General features: G+C 43.6%; 1 protein-coding gene and 2 long non-coding RNA genes across 3 annotated transcripts; 2 read left to right on the forward strand and 1 right to left on the reverse strand.

Annotated features, from left to right (window-relative positions):
* The first annotated feature begins 1,218 nt into the window (after positions 1-1,218).
* Positions 1,219-2,223, forward strand: LOC144322658 (uncharacterized). Its single transcript, XR_013388312.1, has 2 exons — positions 1,219-1,555; positions 1,865-2,223. It is a non-coding gene; the product is annotated as an uncharacterized LOC144322658 (long non-coding RNA).
* A 4,730-nt stretch (positions 2,224-6,953) lies between these two features.
* LOC144322657 (uncharacterized) lies at positions 6,954-8,832 on the reverse strand. The gene is made up of 2 exons (XR_013388311.1): positions 8,050-8,832; positions 6,954-7,226 (listed from the first exon to the last, which is right to left on the reverse strand). It is a non-coding gene; the product is annotated as an uncharacterized LOC144322657 (long non-coding RNA).
* GNG10 (G protein subunit gamma 10) lies at positions 8,512-15,226 on the forward strand. The gene is made up of 3 exons (XM_077912897.1): positions 8,512-8,671; positions 13,194-13,325; positions 14,241-15,226. Exons 1-2 carry the CDS (start codon positions 8,591-8,593, stop codon positions 13,317-13,319), a joined length of 207 nt encoding a protein of 68 aa, XP_077769023.1. The 5' UTR covers positions 8,512-8,590; the 3' UTR covers positions 13,320-13,325; positions 14,241-15,226.
* The last annotated feature ends 5,417 nt before the right edge of the window (positions 15,227-20,643 follow it).

Raw genomic sequence — 20,643 nt, forward strand, 5'->3', positions numbered from 1 at the left:
GTTGTATATTTTCCTGGCTGTATAGAAACCTCATTTCTGGAATCACCCCCAGCAGCCTGCTCACTTGGTAAATGTTTGGTCATTCTTTTAGAATCAGGGTCATTGCATGGGTCAAGATAAATGGACTCTCCTTAACTGAATGACTATGATTCTTCTCTTTCCTTCCCTCAACAAAATATGCTTCAAAATCCTAGAATGAAGGAAGAGCAATTAGTTGTTACAAGTGTAATCTTTATTGTCTCCATACTCTGCCCATCCCCCACCAAAAAACCCAAAAGTTTCTCAATTTTAGAACCATCTGGAGAAGAATCTTGGCCAGAGGATCCGACAACCTCACTAGTTAGACATTTTTTCTTGTGCTTTTTTTTTAAAGGCTATCCTATCACCATTTCCTTTTGCTTGACATCTAAATGGTTTATGGTTTATGGTGCATAGCTGTTCATTGCTATCATCACTCCATATAATTATGTGCTAAAATTACTCTTAGGATCATATTCATGTCAAATGTCTTCAGAACAGATTCCACTACTAACCCTTTCCTCAGTCTTATTTCTTTACAAATTCTCCAAGTTCTACAAATCAAGTTGGTGTTTCATAGCACGTCTATTAGGTAGGAACCATGCGGATAATCTTTAAAACTACAATTAGTAGACAGGATTTAAATGTTAGGTGAAAAAATAGTTGAGATTAGAGAATTAAATATTTTAGTACTATTGAATTTGTTTAGAAAATCCTAGTTCGTTTTCTTTGAGGGTTTGTTTGTTTGTTTGTTTTTGTGGACTTTGACCAGGGCAATAAACTTTGACGCCAAACCTTGGAGATACTTTGAGTGAAGGCCATTGCTAAGCTAAGCTAACATTCAGCTAGTATTATGAATCAGTCTGCTGGCCCCAAACTGAAAGTTTTGTGGACAGTAAAGAGAAATGGCTTTTATTAGGCGTTATAAATATAAGTTACTTAAATATAAGTAGCTACTTTAAGACATTAAGTCAGACATGACCTCTGTTGAGTTCTAATTGTGCATTTGAGGGAGATAAATAGAACGGTAGGAAGATGGCGGAAGAGTAGGGGTCCTCGACTCCTCCGGTCCCACAAACTGACCCAGATAACTTTCAGAACATCATGGACACCTACGAATTTGACCTGAGATGTAAAGAGAGAACAGCTGGAATGTTACCGAGAGAGAAGCGTTCGCTTCTAACCAGGTAGGAAGGTGGAGAAAACAGGTGGGGGAGGGGAACTGCCACCAGCCGGGCGAAAGCGGAGCCAGGAAAGCCTCCCGGGCAGGAAAGCCGGGCCCTGGACAAGCGGGAACCTTAAAAATCCAAGCCGGAGTGTTCCCTGACGGGAAGCGCTTGGCAGGGAAATCGGGCAGAACCACAGGAGGGGCCGAGGAGCCTCAAGGTTCCCGCAGACACTGGGAGAGGAGCAGCGCCCCGGAGAAGGCTCACGGCAAACCGCAGTCCCGCCTCCCGCCTCCCGCCTCGGTGAAGGGCGGGAGCGCCGCCGCCCTCGGGGCATCTGGGAGAAGCCAGCCCCCAGGGCCGGGCGACAGGTGCAGGCGGCCGCCCTCCGTTCCCTCCGGGAGAGGGGGTCCCCGGGAGCGCAGGCCCAGCGGTGCAGGGCCCCCATCCGGGGACACTGAGACGGACAAAACTGGCTGTCCTCCGCTCCCCCTGCGGCGGGCACAGGCGGGGAGGCACACGGCGGGGAGCCCCGGGCTGTGCGGATCAGCGCACCCCAGCCCAACCCCAGGGGCATCCGGGCCTGCGGACTGGGAGACTACTCCCTCTCGGGAGCCCGACTCCAGAGCTGGAAATCTGACCATTTTTTTTCCCTCTTCTTTTCATCTTGGACCTGGCAGAGGTGGGGCCACTAGGGAGCAAAGGCCTCACCCGATCAACAGCTCGAGCTGAGCCCCGCACCTGGCAAGGGGCGCGGCATCTCCGCCCAGGTACAGACACCTGAGAATCAGTGCAGCAGGCCCCCCCCCACCCCAACTGCTGGAAGAACAGGGGAAAAGCAAGTTTACTGAACAAGCAGCACTGGAAAGCTCCAGTGCTGGAGGAAAGGGATTGAGGGAAAATATGTAGAGCTAGAGGCCTTTTTTTTAGGCCTTTTTTTTTTTTTTCATTTCTTTCTTTTTTTCATTATGACTTGTTTTTATATAAAAATTTCCAATGTTTTCTTTTTTCCCGCCTTAACTACACTTTTACCAACTCATTTTTAAACTTTTTCCTTTTTGACTTTCATATTTCTGCAATTACATGTCTTAGATATATTTTTCACTTCTGGATTTCCTTCAATGTACTCAATTTAACTTTGGTAGATACATGAAATATGGGTTTTTGTTTTTTGTCTCATTTTGTTTTACAACGGTGAAAGTACCTTCTAACACACGAAGGTTGGTTCATTCTGTGAGACTATATTCTCTCTTCCCTCCCATTCTGCCCACCTTTTATCTTGTTTATGTTTTTTTGTGGTTGATGTTGGGTCTTTATATAAATATTGCTGGTTTATATAAATCTGGGATTGAGCATCTTCTAACATACAGAACAAAATATACTCAGAACTGAGAGGATCCCCCTCTATCAGGGAGACTATATTCTCTCTCCACCACCACTTCCACACTACCAGGATCCCCCTCCTTTTTCTTTCTTCTTGTTTTTGGTTTTTTATTTTTACTATTTTGTTTTAAAATTTGTTTTTCACTTTAGTGGTCCTTTTGTTTTCTTTTGTTCTGTTCTTTTTCTTTTATTTTCTAGTCTCCGATCTCTTCAGAATCATCTATGGTGTATTTTACTTAGGTCGTGGTTGATATTTTTGACTCAGCTCACTCATACAGCCACTGTGCACAGACAAAATGACTAGAAGGAAGAATTCACCACAAAAGAAAGAACCGGAAGCAATACACTGCCAGAATTACTGAATGTGGATTTAAACACGATGTCAGAAATTCAACTCAGAAATACAATTATAAAGTTCCTAGTGGCTCTGGAAGAAAGTATAGAGGACTCTAGAGGCTCTGTTACTGCAGAATTGAGATCTAATCAGGCCAAAATTAAAAATACTTTAACTGAGATGCAATCCAAACTGGATGCTCTAACTGCTAGGGTTAATGAGGTGGAAGAGAGAGTGAGTGACATAGAAGACAAGTTGGTGGAAAGGAAGGAAGCTGAGGAAAAAAAGAAAAAATCCCACAAGGAAATGTTTAGGGAAATAAATAATAGCTTGAGAAGGAAGAATATATGTCTAATTGGGATTCCAGAAGAGGCTGAGAGAGAGGACCACGAAGTATATTTGAACAAATCATAGCGGAAAACTTCCCTCATCTGGGGAAGGAAACAGGCATTCAGATCCAAGAGATACAGAGAGGACCCCCCACCCCCTAAAAAAAAGGCCAATGAGGGAGATAAATATTGGTACTGACACACACGAGTGTATGGATGAAACATGATTAATCTTATTTGAAAAACATGATACTCTTCACATTTAAGTATGGGTTAAGGCCAAATCTAGAACCTAATAATGAAATCAAATTTGCTAAACAATAAGCAATTCCAGAGTGCATCAGTTTGCACTCCCACCAGCAGTGTAAGAGAGTCCCTCTTTCTCTGTATCCTCACCAACATCTGTTGTTTCCAGAGTTGTTAATTTTAGCCATTCTGACAGGTGTCAGGTGGTATCTCATTGTGGTTTGGATCTGTATTATAAGTTCTTATTTTAACCATGAAAAAATGTAACAAATTTCTAAGATAATATATTGGTAATCTGTACCTTTTAGCTGAGGTAAGGAGGAAAGGATTCTTTGTCCATGGGCCTCACCTACTTTTAGAGCTCTAGAAATAACTACATCTGTGGGAACAGACTGTACTCAAGATGAGCAGTGACATCTCTTGGAAGCTAAAATGAAAGTTCTTTTCCCTACTCCTACTTTGTGAGGTACTCTGTAAGTCACTTTCCTCAGTAGCTATTAGTTTCCTCATCTCTAAAACTGGGATGGACTACATTATATAAAGGTCTCCTCACTCTGAAGTTCCATGATGCAAAAACTTGATGAGAAGACATTTTGGTAAAGTATAAAGCAAAACACAGATGGTCAGTGGCACCAGGCTTGCTTGTCCATGGATCACTGTGGAAGGCTCTATGCAGAACCTTGCTGTTTCTTTCCAAGCCAGATGACTCCTCTCCAAGAGTAGCACAATCAGTTATACAGAGGTGGGCAGAAGTGGTGGGTGTATACAGCATGAAAGAGGAGATGGGAGACACCTCCAAACATTTTCTGCTACTTATGGCTGACACACAAGTACATTATGTGTCTCCTCAAAGCCCCAAAGTGGCCTCTTCTAATTAGAGATAATCTCCGTTTCAGCTACCATTGTGCTGAGCAGATGTCTCCCATATCAACATCTTGCCACCTAACATCTCCAACAGCTTAGAGGCACATAGCATTATAGCTGAAGACCTGGTTTCTCCTAAGCCAAACTCATCTTTGTCCTTTACTCCTCCCTTCAAACCTAGGCCTGTTTCTTAACATCTGTTACAGGTACCAGTTCTAGCCAGGTCTCTGCTCAGATCCTTTTATCCCACCCCCCACCCCCTTCCTTTACATTTTATTTATTTTAAGATTTTATTTATTTATTCATCAGAGACAGAGTGAGTGAGAGAGGCAGAGACACAGGCAGAAGGAGAAGCAGACTCCACGCAAGGAGCCCAACGTGGGACTCGATCCCGGGACTCTGGGATCACACCGTGAGCCCAAGGCAGACGTTCAACTGCTGAGCCACACAGGCATCCCTTCCTTTACATTTTATAACCACCATGGAGTATGCCTGACTTAGTCCTTTGGATTTGTTCTCCATCCCATCTTCACAGTCCAATCTAGGGCCTCATTCAGCCACCCTCTCCACCAAGAAGACAAGAAGCTATCACTGAAGTCATTTTGTTTCCTTTCAGTTCGTTTCGTATCCTCATCCCAGATTAATATTCCTAAAATGTGTTACCATGTGGCTACGCCATTACTTGCCACAAACTTTTCCTTTTCTTTTGAGGTTTTCTGTAACTTTTTGAGTCTTAACAACTTTGTATCTTTATTGCTCACTAGAGCCTTCTCCATCCATCCATCCATCCATCCATCCATCCATCCATCCATCCATCCATCCACTCCTGTGTGCATGGCCTGCTCTTTCCTCGTTGGAATGCTTTCGCCCTTCCTCTGTGCCATGTGCAGGACTCATATTTTCAAAATCTCAGATCTGCCATTTTTGAGGAGCTTTCCACAGCCCTTCCAGTCTGTACCGTTGCTTGGAGTTCTCTGCCACGCCTTTTTGACATGTGACCATTCTATTCTGTCTTCTCAGCAATCTAGTAATGTTTCCAACATGTATTTTCATCCTTTGACTAGGATATGATTGAAGTTCTTTGTGGTGAGGGAACTTGTTACTAGTGAGGGCTTTAACATTTGCAAATCTGCTCTTGTCATAAGAAAAACTTTAACACACCAAAGACTGAACACATAGCTCACAAAATAAAAAGGAAATGTTCAGTGTCAAGATACTTAAAAGATCTGAGATGCGATATTTCATCTATTAGGTTGATAAAGAACTACAATCTAGAATGGTGAGGGTGCAGAGAAATAAGTAGTCTTTTGGTAGGACTAGCAATTGCTACCACCTTCTGGAGGATAAAGTAGGGAAAAGTTCAAGAAATTTTATCTTTTTAGTGCATCAATTCCACTTTTAGGAATGCATGCATGCACCCACCCACCCACCCCCGCCCCAAGCTCAGACATGCACAAAGCTGTATGTTAAGGTGATCCTCCTAGTGTTAAGTAAGAGGGCAGCAGGTAGATTATGATCCGGTTGTACAATGGAGTATCATGCAGTCATTAAAAGTAACAGATGTAGGGTATATCTTTTCTGACTGCTCCTGGCCCCCTTCTGGTTTCAGCACCCCGGTTTCCCTTTGGGGAACCACTCTTCCCCTACCCTCCTCAGTCCATGTAGTTTGCGTGTCTTAGCTTGGTTCCTCAGAGATAAAGACTGTAAGATAGAGATTTTCATGCAGAAAGTTTACTGGGGAGTGTCAAAATCAACACCTGTGGGAGAGTCTAAGGAGTGTGGATTGTGCAGAAGGACCTGAACTGTGAAATGGCTGCCATAAAGGCCTCAGATGATCCCAGCAAAGAACTGTGGAGCTGGGACCATCTTTCAGTGTTGTTCCAACCTGAGGCAAAGGGTTTGGGGTTCAGGTCTTACATATCCCACATCAATCTGGATAGGTGCTGACACTGGAAGGGATGGCTATCAGCTAAGGGCAGTTCCCAGAGAGGGACTTAGTTGAGACATCAGTTGTGGCTACTCCCATCAGCCGGGGGAATGAGTGCCTCAGTCCCAAAAAGGGGAAGCTGGTGTTGCATCCCTTCTCCTGCTGTCCAGGCACACCTAACCTGGACATTCCAATTCTACATACTCTATATACCGCTTGCTTTCAAATAATGATTGGTTCAAGGTGGGCACAGGACTGAATAAGGTTGGTGAGATCCAGTATGGGAGTTTTTGTTGGAACAATGAGAAAGGAAAGAAATACTAGGCTGGGACAGTGAAAGCATGGAATGAACATTCTTTCATAGCACCTCTTAGAGTCTATTTACCACTGAAGAAAATGAGGTCAACCTAGAAAAAGCAGAGCCAAAAGAGAGCCCTGAAGCTATTATTTGGGCAATGAAATCCATTACTCTAAAGTTCCTGGGCTTTTCAGTTATATAAGCCAATATGTTACCTTTTTGCATTACTCAAAACGAGTTCTGACAAATACAGTTGACCCTTGAACAACATGGGGGTTAGGGACACTGACCTCATGCAGTAAAAAATCCACATACTGACTCCCTCAAAACTTAACTACTAATAGTCTACCGTTGGCTGGAAGCATTACTAATAACAGTTGACTGACACTTATCTTGTATGCTGTATGTAATATCTACTGTATTCTTCCAATAAAGCTAGAGAATAGAAAATATTAAGAATATCAAAAGGAAGGGGCTCCTCAGTAGCTCAGTCAGTTGAGCTACTGATTCTTGGTTTTGGCTCTCATCATGATCTCAGGGTGCTGGGATCCAGCCCGGAGTCCAGCCCGGAGATGCGGGGACTCCATGTTCCATAGGGAGTCTGCTTCTCTCCTTCGCCTTCTCCCTCTGCCCCTCCACTCTCTCTCTCAAATCAATCAATCTTAAAAAAAAAGAAAAGAAAATCATAAGAGAAAATATTTTCAGTACTGTACTGAAAAAAAAAAAAAAACAACCCACATAAGTGGACCCACACAGTTCAAACCTGTGTTGCTCAAGGATCTACTACCTACAATGGTGACCAATACTAAAGTCAATATTTATGATACATAAGTGAAAAAAATTAACACAAAACATACATTTTACATACAGTAATAATGATGCCAGCTTTGTAAAACGAATGCACCCAATTAAAACAAATAATGCAAAAAAAAAAAAACAAACAAAAAACAAACAAACAAACAAAAAAAAACAAATAATGCAGGGGCGCCTGTGTGGCTCAGTCGGTTGAGGCTCAGATACTTGGTTTCCACTGAGGTCATGATCTCAGGGATCCGGGATCCAACCTCTGTCCCAGGGGAGAGAATCTCCCCTGTGCCCCTGACCCTGCTCTGCCTCTTTCTACAGTAAAATAAATACAATCTTTTTTTTTTAATAACTTTTATTTATTTATTCATAAGAGACACACAGAGAGAGGCAGAGACACAGGCAGAGGGAGAAGCAGGCTCCATGCGGGGAGCCCGATGCGGGGACTCGATCCCGGGACCCGGGGTCAGGACCTGAGCCAAATGCAGACAGACGCTCAACCGCTGGGCCACCCAGACGCCCCCAAATAAATCTTAAAAAAAAAAAAAAAAAAAGAATGCAGCACCACAGAAACAATGGTTAGAGTTAAACGGTGAGGTGGGAGGGGGCGGGGGAGGCTGAATGGAAGTTTCTTCTCTTGCCTGCGCCTTGGGCCCTGCTTACCTTACCTGCCGACTCACCTGGCGACCCCAGGAAGCAGCAACAGGGGACTCACAGCCCCGCCACGGTTTCCCGGGGCTCCTGCCGTCCGTCCTTCCTCTCCCCAGACCCTGGCGAGGCACCCGAGCCCTCAGGAGCTCACGGCGACGCCTTCGCCCCCGGCTCGGGCCACACGGCGTCACGGTTCGGATCCCTCAGGAGGGCGTCTCCGCCCGCCCGGCCCCGGAGTCCCGGAGCCCCGGCCCCGCAGGTGGCGCCCGCTCCTCCTCAAGCCCCGCGGCGCTGAGGAGACGCGCGGCCCGCGTCCAGGCGCAGGGGCGGGCATCTCCGCGCCCGGGGAGCAGACACTTCCGGGCCCGGCCACTCGGGGCCCCGCGCGGTGGCTCACCTGCGGCTCGGGTGGCGCGAGGGGCGGCCGCGGTGGGGGCGGGGCGGGATTGGGGGCGGGGCGGGCGCAGAGGCGGGCGCAGAGGCCTCCCCGCCCCCGGGGCGGCGCTCCGGCTCCCGGCCTCGCGGCTCCCGCACGTCGCTCCGCCGCCCTCGGAGCCCTGCGCCGCCGCCATGTCTTCCGGCGCCAGCGTGAACGCCCTGCAGCGCCTGGTGGAGCAGCTCAAGCTGGAGGCCGGCGTGGAGAGGATCAAGGTGAGGCGGCCGGCGGCGCCCGGTCCTCGGGGCGCGGTGAGACGGGGGAGGCGAGGCCGGCTGCCCCGCGCCGCCGCTGGGTCTCGGTGGGCGGCGCTCGCCGGCCGGCCTCGGCGGGGACGCGGGCCCGTGTGGAGGAGGCCGGGCCCGGCGGGGCGGGGGAGGGCGAGACCCCCGGAGCGCGGCCCGGGCAGAGCGCCCTGGGGGCGTGTCCGGGCCGGGGTGGGGGCGGGGCGGGGCGCACGCGCAGACCGGGGCCGCGGGGCCGCTGAGGATGCGCTGAGGATGCGCTGGGGGCGCGCGGCGGCGACGAGCACCCGCCTTGGCGAAGGGTCGGGGGCGCGAGCGGGACGGAGACGGGGCGCAGGGCGAGGAGGGAGCGCGGTGTGGGGGACGTGGGGGACGCGGGCCCCGCCGCCACACCCGGTGTCTGGCCGCGCGGCTGCAGGCTCAGGGGACAAGGCTGAGGGGGTCAGTGGGAGGGAAAAGTGTTGACGAAAGGACCAGAGTGTGGCCGCCGGGAGCAACCGAAAGATGGCTGAGGCGAGGAGAAGCGGGCGAAGGCGGGGGAGGAGCGGCTTTCGTTACGTGGGGCTTAGTCAGTGTCCGATGTGCAGTCGCTTGACTGAAAAGCGTGTTGTGTAGTGTGTTGAGCACCTAGGGTAGCGTTCTGTGTAGACGGATGTTCGTGGTGTTCCAGGGCCTCCACGGCGCCTTCTCCCGCCGTTGGCGCCCGTCTAGGTGCTGAGACTACGGCGATGACAGTGGCGAAGGCCACCGGTAAGTAAAGTAACTTCACCCTCAGCGAGGATCGTAAGACAAGGGAGGGAGCGTCCGTGGGACGCAGAAGGGGTTCCAGTAAGGTATGTGGAAGTAGGAGCAGAATCTGGGCTGTGATAGGGTACGTAGGCTTTATTTATTTTAACTTTTTAATTTTATTTTATTTTTATTTTTTTTAGAAAGCGAAAAGCCTTATTTCGAGGTTGAGGGAAAGGAACAAACTAGTTTTAGGTTGAGGGGGAACAAATAGAGGAGAATTGAAGGTAGAGGAGACACTGCATGGGGACATGGGATTGGAGGGGCACCTTCTGAGATAGGAAGAAAGGAGAGCAGAAGGTGTGTGAAGATAGAGGTGTTTCTGGACGTATGGACTTAAGGACTTGTATGACGACAGTTTTCTTTGTGACGGAGAAGGCCAAGTTTTCTTTTTATTTATTTATTTTTTAAGATTTTATTTATTTATTCATGAGAGAGAGAGAGAGAGGGAGGGGGAGGCAGAGACAGGCAGAGGGAGAAGCAGGCTCCATGCAGGGAGCCAGATACAGGACTCCATTCCTGGACTCCAGGATCACACCCTTAGCCAAAGCCAGATGCTCAACCACTGAGCCACCCGGGTGTCCCAGAAGGCCAGGTTTTCTTCTAGGGCAGAGGAAAGTCCCAAGAGTGAGGGTGGAGGACAGTGCTGTTGGGAATGGGAGAGGAGCCCCTAATCCATAGACACCTGTGACTCGGAAGACCCAGCTACTTTGAGATTGGAGACTGATTGTCCTACTTGTGGATTTTTTTTTTTCTTCTCCAGTAGCATTTGGCCACCCAGAAATCTGAGTGTCCAAGGTGAATGGTGGTTGATCCAAGTAGTGGGTGAGCAGAGGAAATACAGGAGAAAGATGGAAGGAGGGGGCAAAGGGCAAGGCAATTGAGGGGTTAGCCAGAAGGGCTAAAACACTGGCTGGATAGAGAAGGAACTGCATCAGCCTCCTGGTGATAAGACGCGGCAAAAGGGGAGGAGGTGTTCTCCCAGAGGTCAAAGAACAGACATAGTGTGATAAGGAAGCAGCGTTCGGAATGGGTGGGAGAGATTGTGATCAGAAAGTAGGAAGTTGAAGCGAAAAATTTCAGATGTGGAGCAGTTACAGGTGTTGGCTGTAACTGTTGCAATGGAGAAAGCTATCAGAGGAAAGAGGTCAGGGAACTGAAACTAGGGTTGTTGAAACTGGGATGATGTTGGCATCTGAGGGGGAAAGGAGAGCTGTGGGCCAGATGCCTGCCTACCCTGTGGAGTAGCTAGGCAAGATAGTTTCTACATTTAAGAATAAATTATGGGTGATGCGACAGACCCAGAGAATTCAAGTAAACTGCCCAAGGTCACACAGATAATACCTTATTTGTTCTAACCGTAGTATGGTTTCAAGTGTTTGGTAGGCTTCTCTCAGGCAGCACCTTACGGTGTCACGACTTTTCAGGGTCTAGTTTGCCTCATTTCTCTGCTGAGAGCATCCATTCATCACTTGCTGACCAGTAAATACGCCAGGACACTGGTTTCCTAGCATTTAGTGAAGAGCATCCCTTCCCAGGGATTGTAGTGCTTGATATCCTTCCAAGGGCCCCTTCTCTGTTTTGGAGAAGTCTCTGCGAAGTTGCTGGGTGAGCATGGACTCAAACCAAGGCAATGGCAAATGTTCTACGTGTTTGGGCTTGTACACCACTCCACCCCTGGCCCCCAAAGTCTTTTTCCTGTAAAAGTGCTAGAGAAATGCTGACCACTTTTATTCTTCTCTTATTTTCTCAGCATATCCATTCAGCTTTTTTTTTAAGTTTTTTTTTTTAAGATTTTATTTATTTATTCATGAGAGACACACACACACACAGAGAGAGAGAGACAGGCAGAGGGAGAAGCAGGCTCCATGCAAGGAGCCCGATGTGGGACTCGATCCTGGATCTCCAGGATCACACCCCAGGCTGCAGGCGTCACTAAACCGCTGCGCCACCGGGGCTGCCCCAGCTTAACTTTTTGACCATGTTCTTTAGGGTAGAGTCTAGTTAGTCCCATTTTTCCAGGGGTCCTAGAAGATAGTCTCCTATCCATCATGTGTGGAATTCATCTGTCCCTCTGATGGAGAAATAGTAAGCATTGGTATAGTTGGTTCTAAAATTCCTTGTGAATTACTGTTGAATATAACCAGTAATTCCAATTATAATTAATATGAAAATGTCAGAACTACTTTTGAGGGAAAAGAAAGCTTAACCATTAGCTTGATAATATTATGTTTTTATATTTATATAATAAATACTGTTCTTACATGAATGAATAAATGAATGAATGAAACCAAAATCACTAAAGCATTCTAGAAACTAGGTGGTAAACATAACGAGTTCACTTTGCAGTTATTTAGAAGCTTGGAAAAGTAACACAAACTAGTAGTAATACTTGAACAGCAATTGGAACCATTTTTGTACAATAGGAGTGAGACTTTATACAAAACACCTTCTCAGTGCACATAAAATGGAATGTGAGGAAAGCCTCGATGTATAAAAAGGCATCAAATGGAGGCTAAGAAGAAAGTTAGAATAATATTTATCGGTGCTGCCTACTAAACTTTTCCAGAACTTTGTGATTTAAAGCAGCATTTGCTAACTTGCAATTCTTAGGTCAACAATTTGAGCTGAGCTCGCCTGTTTGATCAGTTCTCCTGATCTTTGCTGGGCTCTTCCATGCATCTGCAATCAGATGGAGGGTGGGTTGGTAGCTGAATGATCTAGGATGGCTTCACTTACACGTCTGGAGGTTAGTAGGCAGGTGGTGGGAGCTGGCTCACTGATTCTTCTCCACAAGACCTCCAGTAGGCTAGCCTGGGCTCATTGGGTGGTGGTCTTACAGTTCTAACCACAGCAAGAGAGGCAGCTGCAAAGGCTCTTGAGGCCTAGGCCTTAGAACTTGCCCATTATTTCGGCCACATTTTCCTGGTCAAAGCAAGTCACAAGGCCAACCCAGATTCAAGGGGTGGGTAAAGACTCTACTTCTTGGTGAGAGGAGCTGCAAAATATTGTGACTGTTTCTGCAGTCTGCCACAGATGTATTGCTGTTATGTCAGCACTATTCCAAGTGTTTTACATGCATGTAACTCATTTGATTGTCTCATCAACTCACCGAGTCAGGTACTATTGCAAAATACGTTTCACAGATGAGAAATTAAGCTAACTTTACCCAAGATCATACAGGTAATGATGGAGCTGAACCTGAGTCTAGGCATCCTGGTTCCAGAAGCTGCACTCTTAACCAATAAGATATCCTGCCTTAAAAGCTTGGTAGAGAAAACTTGTCGCTTGTTTTGGGCAGATTGGTAAGGCGCCAGCCTCGTAAACATTAAAACAGTTTGCTCACATGGCAAACCTGACTGTATCAATGCACACTTTTTAAGTGAAAATGTGTAAAGGAAGCACTAGAATGTGCTATTTCTTTAGCAATTCAGTCTCAAGACTAGGATTCTAAATGGATCAAAGATACAGCTTTATTTTTCCTTTATTTAAGAAGCAACTAAATAAAAATATACCCTGAATCATGGAAATTGTAACATTTTCTCTTTGACTTCAGTTATTAGAACTTTCAGCAAAAAAGAGACTTTTGGAAATCACAAGATGTGGGACCTTTATCAGGCTGTAGCATCATTTTTCAGAGTATCAAATGGCTGCTGGGTGGCTCTGGCTGTGCGCAGCAGGTCAAGCTGTTGTCCCTTTGTTTCAGGTCTCGCAGGCAGCTGCAGAGCTTCAACAGTACTGCATGCAGAATGCCTGCAAGGATGCCCTGCTGGTAGGTGTTCCAGCTGGAAGCAACCCCTTCCGGGAGCCCAGATCCTGTGCTTTATTCTAAAGGTGGGTGAGTAATGATACACCATGCTAAACTGGGGCCATGCCATTATCACAGGTCTTCCCAAGGGGTTGGGCAACTGGGTTTTGAATATCTACTATTGTTCGGGAAATTAAGAAACAGCAAAATGTATCTGAAGAAACAGCAGAACGCATGCCTGTGGAATACATCTCATTGAGAGAATCTCAATCCTCTTGGGCACTAACTCATAAGATGTTAATATCCTTATGTACTTGAGCTCTTTAAATGAGTTGGCTAATAGTTATTTCATGACCTTAATCCCACCGTCTTCTGTCCTAACACTATCCCAGAGTTGTGATCTGCTGCTTGGCGCTATCAGCACGCTTGCTGCTCTTGGGACTATGGACTCTCCAGAGGACAGTTGTTCCTACCACCAGCTGTGATTTCTTTTCTTGGAGGCTTTCAGACTATATCTGTTTTAATAGAGGAAGAAATGTAGCTATTAGGGGATAACGTGGATAATTAAAAGAGGTTTAAAAATTGATTACTGAAATGAAAACACCTTTTTAGCGGTATATTAAAAATTTCATGAGTCCTAATGTGTTTCATCCACATTCTCACTTTTTTCCTTTTCTGGGAAGAAATCAGGGCATAGATTACTGGAATCTTTTTCACAGATTTGCAAAAGAAAATTATTCATATTAGAAGGAAGTAATCATGCTGTCAGGTATTGTACCTTTTAATGGAAAATGTCTACATCTATGGTATTAAAATAATAGTCTTATGCTGGCATAGCATTTTCCTTTTTATGAAGCACTTTAATGGGTACTCATTCAGTGATGTAGCTTGGATGTTTTTTATATTGTTACTTTCTACTTTGAGAACACTAAAGTGACCTGAAATGATGACTAATTTTATGTATAAATCTTAGTAATGTGAAAATCTACCTAATTCTCTTTGCAGTAAGGAAGGAGCTCACTGAGGAATGCTTTCAGGCGCAAAGTGATGAATAACTAACTGCCTCCAAGTCTCAAGAAAACACTCTTCTCCAGCCAAACAACTTTTACATATTTCAGACCTTTCCTTACCTATTTCAGATCCTTCAGATCCTTTCCTTTCCCAGAATTTCAGCCAAAATTCTATAGAATTTGGTGAGTTTCTACTCAGATAAGGAAACAGAGTGAGGGGAAGACTTTAGATAATAATGGCCAGACTTTTGGTAAAATGCTTTTATATTTAAGACAAAAATGTTACCACCAAATACACCTCTTTCATAAGTGAATTACTGGTGTTTCTATACCTGGAATATTATGTTTGTTTTATTTACTGGATGTTTACATTTTGGGAAGGCAAACATTTTTGTTTGTTAAAAAATTGAGTATTTGTAATTTGTTGTTCCTAAGATTTTTATACCATAACAAAACTTGTTCTTTTCTCATGAATTTACAGTTTCTAAATAAGACAAGCAAGTATAAAACTGGGGGAGAACAGACTTTATTAATTAAATTATGTCTTGATTTTTCTAAACGAGAGGACTATTTGTAACACTAAATATGGGAGCTATTTCTTAACAAACTTGTTTGGAAAGATTCATGTTATGTTGTGTATTAGATTGCTCCATCTTGTGTATGAAGCAGATTTGGTCTTTGTCTTAAGTTCCTCTACTTTATAGTTGTGGATGTACTTTGTTAAAAAAAAACAACACACACGCAGAAACCTACATTTCATGTCTTTAAAAAATGTTTAAATGTTATCTTCGGAACATTGCAAATGATTAAAAACAAAATAATGTGAAAATACTACGGCCTAACTGAATTCTTAATGTCACAAGTGTTTTACTTTGGTAATGTGCCTTTGATTTAATTTGGGACACTTTTAAAAGGATACTTTATTTGTGTTTGTAATAATCTTGGATGAGCTTGGAAATAAAATTTCTCCTTGATTCATCATTTTCTTTTTTTTTTTAAAAGATTTTATTTATTTATTCATGAGAGACACACAGAGAGGGGCAGAGAAATAGTTAGAGGGAGAAACAGGCTCCCTGCAGGGAACCTGATGTGGGACTCAATCCCAGGACCCCGGGATCATGCCCTGAGCCGAAGGCAGACGCTCAACCACTGAGCCACCCAGGCATTCCGATTCATCATTTTCTAGGGAGCAACATTTTGTATCTGATTTTGTTGTAAGGCTTCATGAATTTTTGTTTCCTTGTGAAATTGAGTGTTGGAAGTGGGAAATGAAATTTTTGCTTATGAGTCCTCGTAGAACTTTGAAAAAAAATATAATTTGCAGAAACAGCTCAATTTCTGGTGACATCTGCACTTTGAAATAGTTATGTATAAACCCATAAATAAATGAATATATCTTTTAGCATAATTAGTGTTACTATTTAGAAAAAATAAGCCATCATAGGGAAACTCCCTTAACTTCTGGCCACTAAACTTCAAGTCTAAGGGATCTGAATCTCTTCCATTCAGTCAGAATTCAGGTGTCTCTTTTCTGCTATTTGTTCTCTGGATCTTTTTTATCTTCTCTGAAATTACACTATCAATTTTCCTTCCTCCTTTATCTTCAACTATTGGATCCCTTCTGTCAACATTGAAACATGTTCCATTCTCCATTTTGACCATAATAAGCATTTTTAAAAACCTCCATTAAAAAACACATTTTCACTTACACAAGTCCTAGAGATCTACTCCACAGCATAGTGGCCGTGGTTAGCATATTGTATTATATACTGAAAAATTTACTAAGAAGGTAGATTTTATGTTAGGTGTTCTTACCACAGAGAATAATAAGAGGAGGGAAGGAAGATTTTGAACATGATGGATAAGTTTATGGCATAGATTGTTATAATGGTTTCAGAGGAATATTCTTCAAACTCATTAAGTTGTATACATTATTATGTACAGACTTGTATATAAAAAATCTTTTCTTGATTCTAATTTCTTCTTTGGCCATAACTTGATAAGACAGTACACGAAACTATAGATGTCTCACTTAAAATAGATATGTGTCCTAAATATAAACAAATTCACTAGTATATCAAGAGAACATACAACATGACCAAGCTAGTCTGATAAAAGGAAATCTGCCAGTGTAATTCATTACATGGATGGTTTAAAGAGAATCTATGCCAAGTCATTGACAAAATTGAACCGTTCTGAATAAGAACTAAGTGGCTAAGTGAAATTGGAAGAGAACGATAATTATCAAAAGCAACAGATTTCATACTACGTGGTGAAATGTGGACGCATTGAGCATGTTAGGAACAAAACAGGCATACTTTTTATCACTATTGTTCAGCATTGCTTCCTTTTTTTTAAAATTTTTATTTATTTATGATAGTCACAGAGAGAGAGAGAGAGAGAGAGAGAGGCAGAGACATAGGCAGAGGGAGAAGCAGGCTCCATGCACCGGGAGCCTAACGTGGGATTCGATCCCAGGTCTCCAGGATCGCGCCCTGGGCCAAAGGCAGGCGCTAAACCGCTGCGCCACCCAGGGATCCCTGCTTCCTTTTTTTTAAAAAAGATTTATTTTATTTATTTATTTATTTATTTATTTATTTATTTATTTATTTATTTAATATTGAGTGTGAGCTGGGGGAGGGGAAGAAGGAGAGAAGCAAAAAAAAAAACAAAAACAAAAAAAAAAAAAGAAAAGAAAAAAAGGAGAGAAGCAGACTCCCTGCTGAGTGCAGAACCTGACAAGGTGCTCAATCCCAGGACCCTGAGATCATGACCTGAACAGAAATCAAGTCAGATGTTTAGCCAACTGCACCACCCAGGCGCCCCAATACAGCATTGCTTTGGAGGTGCTAACTAATGCAGTAAGATGAAAAAAAATGAAAGGGGGCAAACATTTTAGAAGCAATGTCTATTTATAGATTATGTAATTGTACACTTTGAAAACTGATGAAAAGAAATACTCAAATTTGTAATAGATTTTGAGGGGCTCACTGGATACAAAGTATGTAGAAAAATGCTGGCAAGAGCTAATTAAAAATGGAAATGGAAATTATATGCCATTTTTACTTTAGTGACAATTAAAAAATTCTTAAGATATGTTTAGGTACCCCTCCCCCCAAAAATAGTTTTTAAAACTCTGTGTGTGTGTGTGTATAAAACATGCAAGAGTGAAACATGCCTTACTGGATATTAAAACTTACTTTGAATATGGGGCACCTGGGTGGCTTAGTCAGTTAATGTCTGACTCTCGGTTTCAGTTTAGGCTGATCTCAGGGTCATAAGATCGAGCTCCATGGGCTCCATGCCCAGCACAGAGTCTCCTTGAGATTCCCTATCCCTCTCTTTCTGCCCCTCCCTGCCCTTCACATGCACTCTCTCTAAAATAAATAAAAAAAAAACCAACCTTACTTTGAAGATGCTGAATCAAAACTATGATTTAAAAAAAAATTAACAAAATTATTGTGATCTAGGAATAGACAAATGATTGGATCATAACAGTTCAGAAATAGACTTAACTTTTCCTATTCAGTAGGAAAATACAGTTTACTAACAAACGGTGCTGGCATTACTGGCCATCCATTTGAAAGGAAGTAAATTGGGCTTGCATTATGTAAAAAAAAAAAAAAAAAAAAAAATAGCATGGGTTAAAGAAAGGTAATACAAAAGCATTAGAAGAAAAACTAGGGGAACAGTTGTATAACTAAGTTAAAAAAATTAAAAGGTCTTCCTAAGCAAGGCAGGAAATCCAGAAATCAAAAAAAGAAAAGATGTGTATACTGGACTATATAAAATCTAATTTAAATAATTCTATTTAAGTATTGTTAAAAACTTGTATGATTATGGGCAGCCCGGGTGGTTCAGCGGTTTAGTGCTGCCTTCAGCCCAGGGTGTGATCCTGGAGTCCCAGGATCGAGTCCCACATCTGGCTATCTGCATGGAGCCTGTTTCTCCCTCTGCCTGTATCTCTCTCTGCCTCTCTCTCTCTCTCTCTGTGTCTCTCATGAATAAATAAAATCTTTAAAAAAAACCAACAACCTTGTATGATTAAATCATAAACTAGATAAAAAGACAGGAAAATGTACTTTTTCAGTTCTCATTTTGGATTGCTCTTTGCATTCCCCACCTCCTCTAACCCAGGCTGCTCTATTTATTAAAATTATTGGATCTCTTGTTTCAGGGCAGGCTTATTATGTCGGGGAGCATAACCAAGCTATTAGTGTGGGAGGCAAGGAGTGGGACTCCTGGTGTTGATTCCCATTTGTGCCCTGAGTCTCAGTGGCAAGGGAAGGAGAATCTATGTCGATCCACAGTTGGAAGAGACTGCTGATGTTCTGGTGAGGCCTACAAACTTAGGGCTGGACCTAGAAACTTAGAGTAAGATCTCTAAAAAGGCCTCAAAAGTGAGCAGCACTATCACCAACAATGGATCTAAAGGCAAGTAACTCTTTTTTTGTTTGTTTGTTTTTGTTTAAGATTTCATTTATTTGAGGGCGATCCCTGGGTGTCTCAGCAGTTTAGCGCCTGCCTTCGGCCCAGGACATGATCCAGAAGTCCCGGGATCGAGTCCCACATCAGGCTCCCTGCATGGAGCCTGCTTCTCTCTCTGCCTCTGTCTCTCTCTCTGTCTCTCATGAATAAATAAATAAAATCTAAAAAAAAAACAAAAGATTTCATTTATTTGACAGAGGGCTAGCAAGAGCGCAAGCAGGTGGGAGGGGCAAAAGGAGAAGGAGAAGCAGACTCCCCACTGAGCAGGGTGCCCCATGCTGGACTCAATTCCAGGGCTCTGGGATCATGAGCTGAAGGAAGACACTAATCACCCAGGAGCCCCTACAAGTAACTCTTTGGAACATGAAAAACTTCACAGGGAAATGCTCTCGGGGGGGGGAAGGTTGCATTGCAAGAGGCAACCTGAGAAGTTGGGGCTGTTTCAAACAATTCCTTGTGATGGGGTGTTTGGGAGAGGATCTTGGAGGCTAGATCCACCCTTTTGGACCCCTTTAACAAGGGCCCAACTAGGCCTACCCTTCGGACTTCTATGGAACAACCAACCTCATGTGACAATGACTCCATGGGAGTGCTCTGCTAAAGCAGAACTCTTACTATAATCCACTGTTCCCAGACTCCTAACATAAGACTTGCTTCCCAATACCTCTGACAGAGACTGTTCCAGTTCCAGGCAGAATGTGTCCTTAAACAGCAGGTGCCATTGAGAGGACTCAGATACTTCTACTCCATTTGGTGAGGAAGCAGGGCCATGAGTGTTGATAGCCTAGCCTCAAGGCTTGCTGCAGTCTATGGTCTATGAAGAAACTCCTCTCCTCTGGAAGCTGATTAAAGGCAGGATAAAGGAGATCTGCAAGCTGAGAAGCCTTAGCCTTACCTTAGTTTAGAAGCAAGCCTGCCACAACTTTAAGAGACTAGAACAGAAATTGCAATTAGATTTCCAGAAATAGTTTCTCTTTAAAGTCTCCACCCCCGGGCAGCCCCGGTGGCGCAGCGGTTTAGCGCCGCCTGCAGCCCAGGGCATGATCCTGGAGTCGTGGGATCGAGTCCCACGTCAGGCTCTCTGCATGGAGCCTGCTTCTCCCTCTGTCTGTGCCTCTGCCTCTCTCTCTCTCTCTGCATCTCTATGAATAAATAAATAAAGTCTTAAAAAAATATATATATATAAAAATCTCCACCCCCTACATAATCAAGCAAAACCAAACATTCTATAAATAAAAGTATAATAGCAAGAAGACAGTAGGAGGAGGAAGGTAAGAGGTGGTGTTGAGCCCTTTTCAAAAAGGAGGACACGATTAACAGTATCAAACACCGAAGAGATGTCAATTAAGGTGATATCTGAGTGTCTCTTGGATCTAAGAAGGAAGAGGTCAATTTTGGTAGTAATAGGGTGATAATTTCAGAAGCCAGGAAAAAGAGTGTGCTTGTGATCTTTAAACATTTTTGGTGGTGTACCACCTATAATAATGTCAAAAACCCATTACCTACATTGTAGAGATGACATTATAAAAGTTTTGTTAATAACCAAATAGTTGCAAAGAATATAACTTTATTAAAAATTATGACATTTTAAAATAAAATTATTACATCTTTTTAAAAAATGTACTCAATGGAATATAAATACCATAGTAATAGAAACCTACAATCAGCCATTAAAAAATATACAAACTATCCTCTAAAAATGTTGTACCAAGAGTATAGGAAACTGTTCTTTCTCCAATATGCGGACATTAAATACAATTAATTTTTAAAAATTTTGCCCATCTGATAGGTGATTTGTTTTCCTTTGCATTTGTCTGATAAGTAATGAAGGTACAGATAAATGTTTATTGGCTATTTTTGTTTCTTCAGTGTAATATCTATTCATATATTTTGTTCATTCTTCTATTAAG

Source organism: Canis aureus, chromosome 10 (assembly GCF_053574225.1).
Source record: "Canis aureus isolate CA01 chromosome 10, VMU_Caureus_v.1.0, whole genome shotgun sequence".
NCBI lineage: Eukaryota > Metazoa > Chordata > Mammalia > Carnivora > Canidae > Canis > Canis aureus.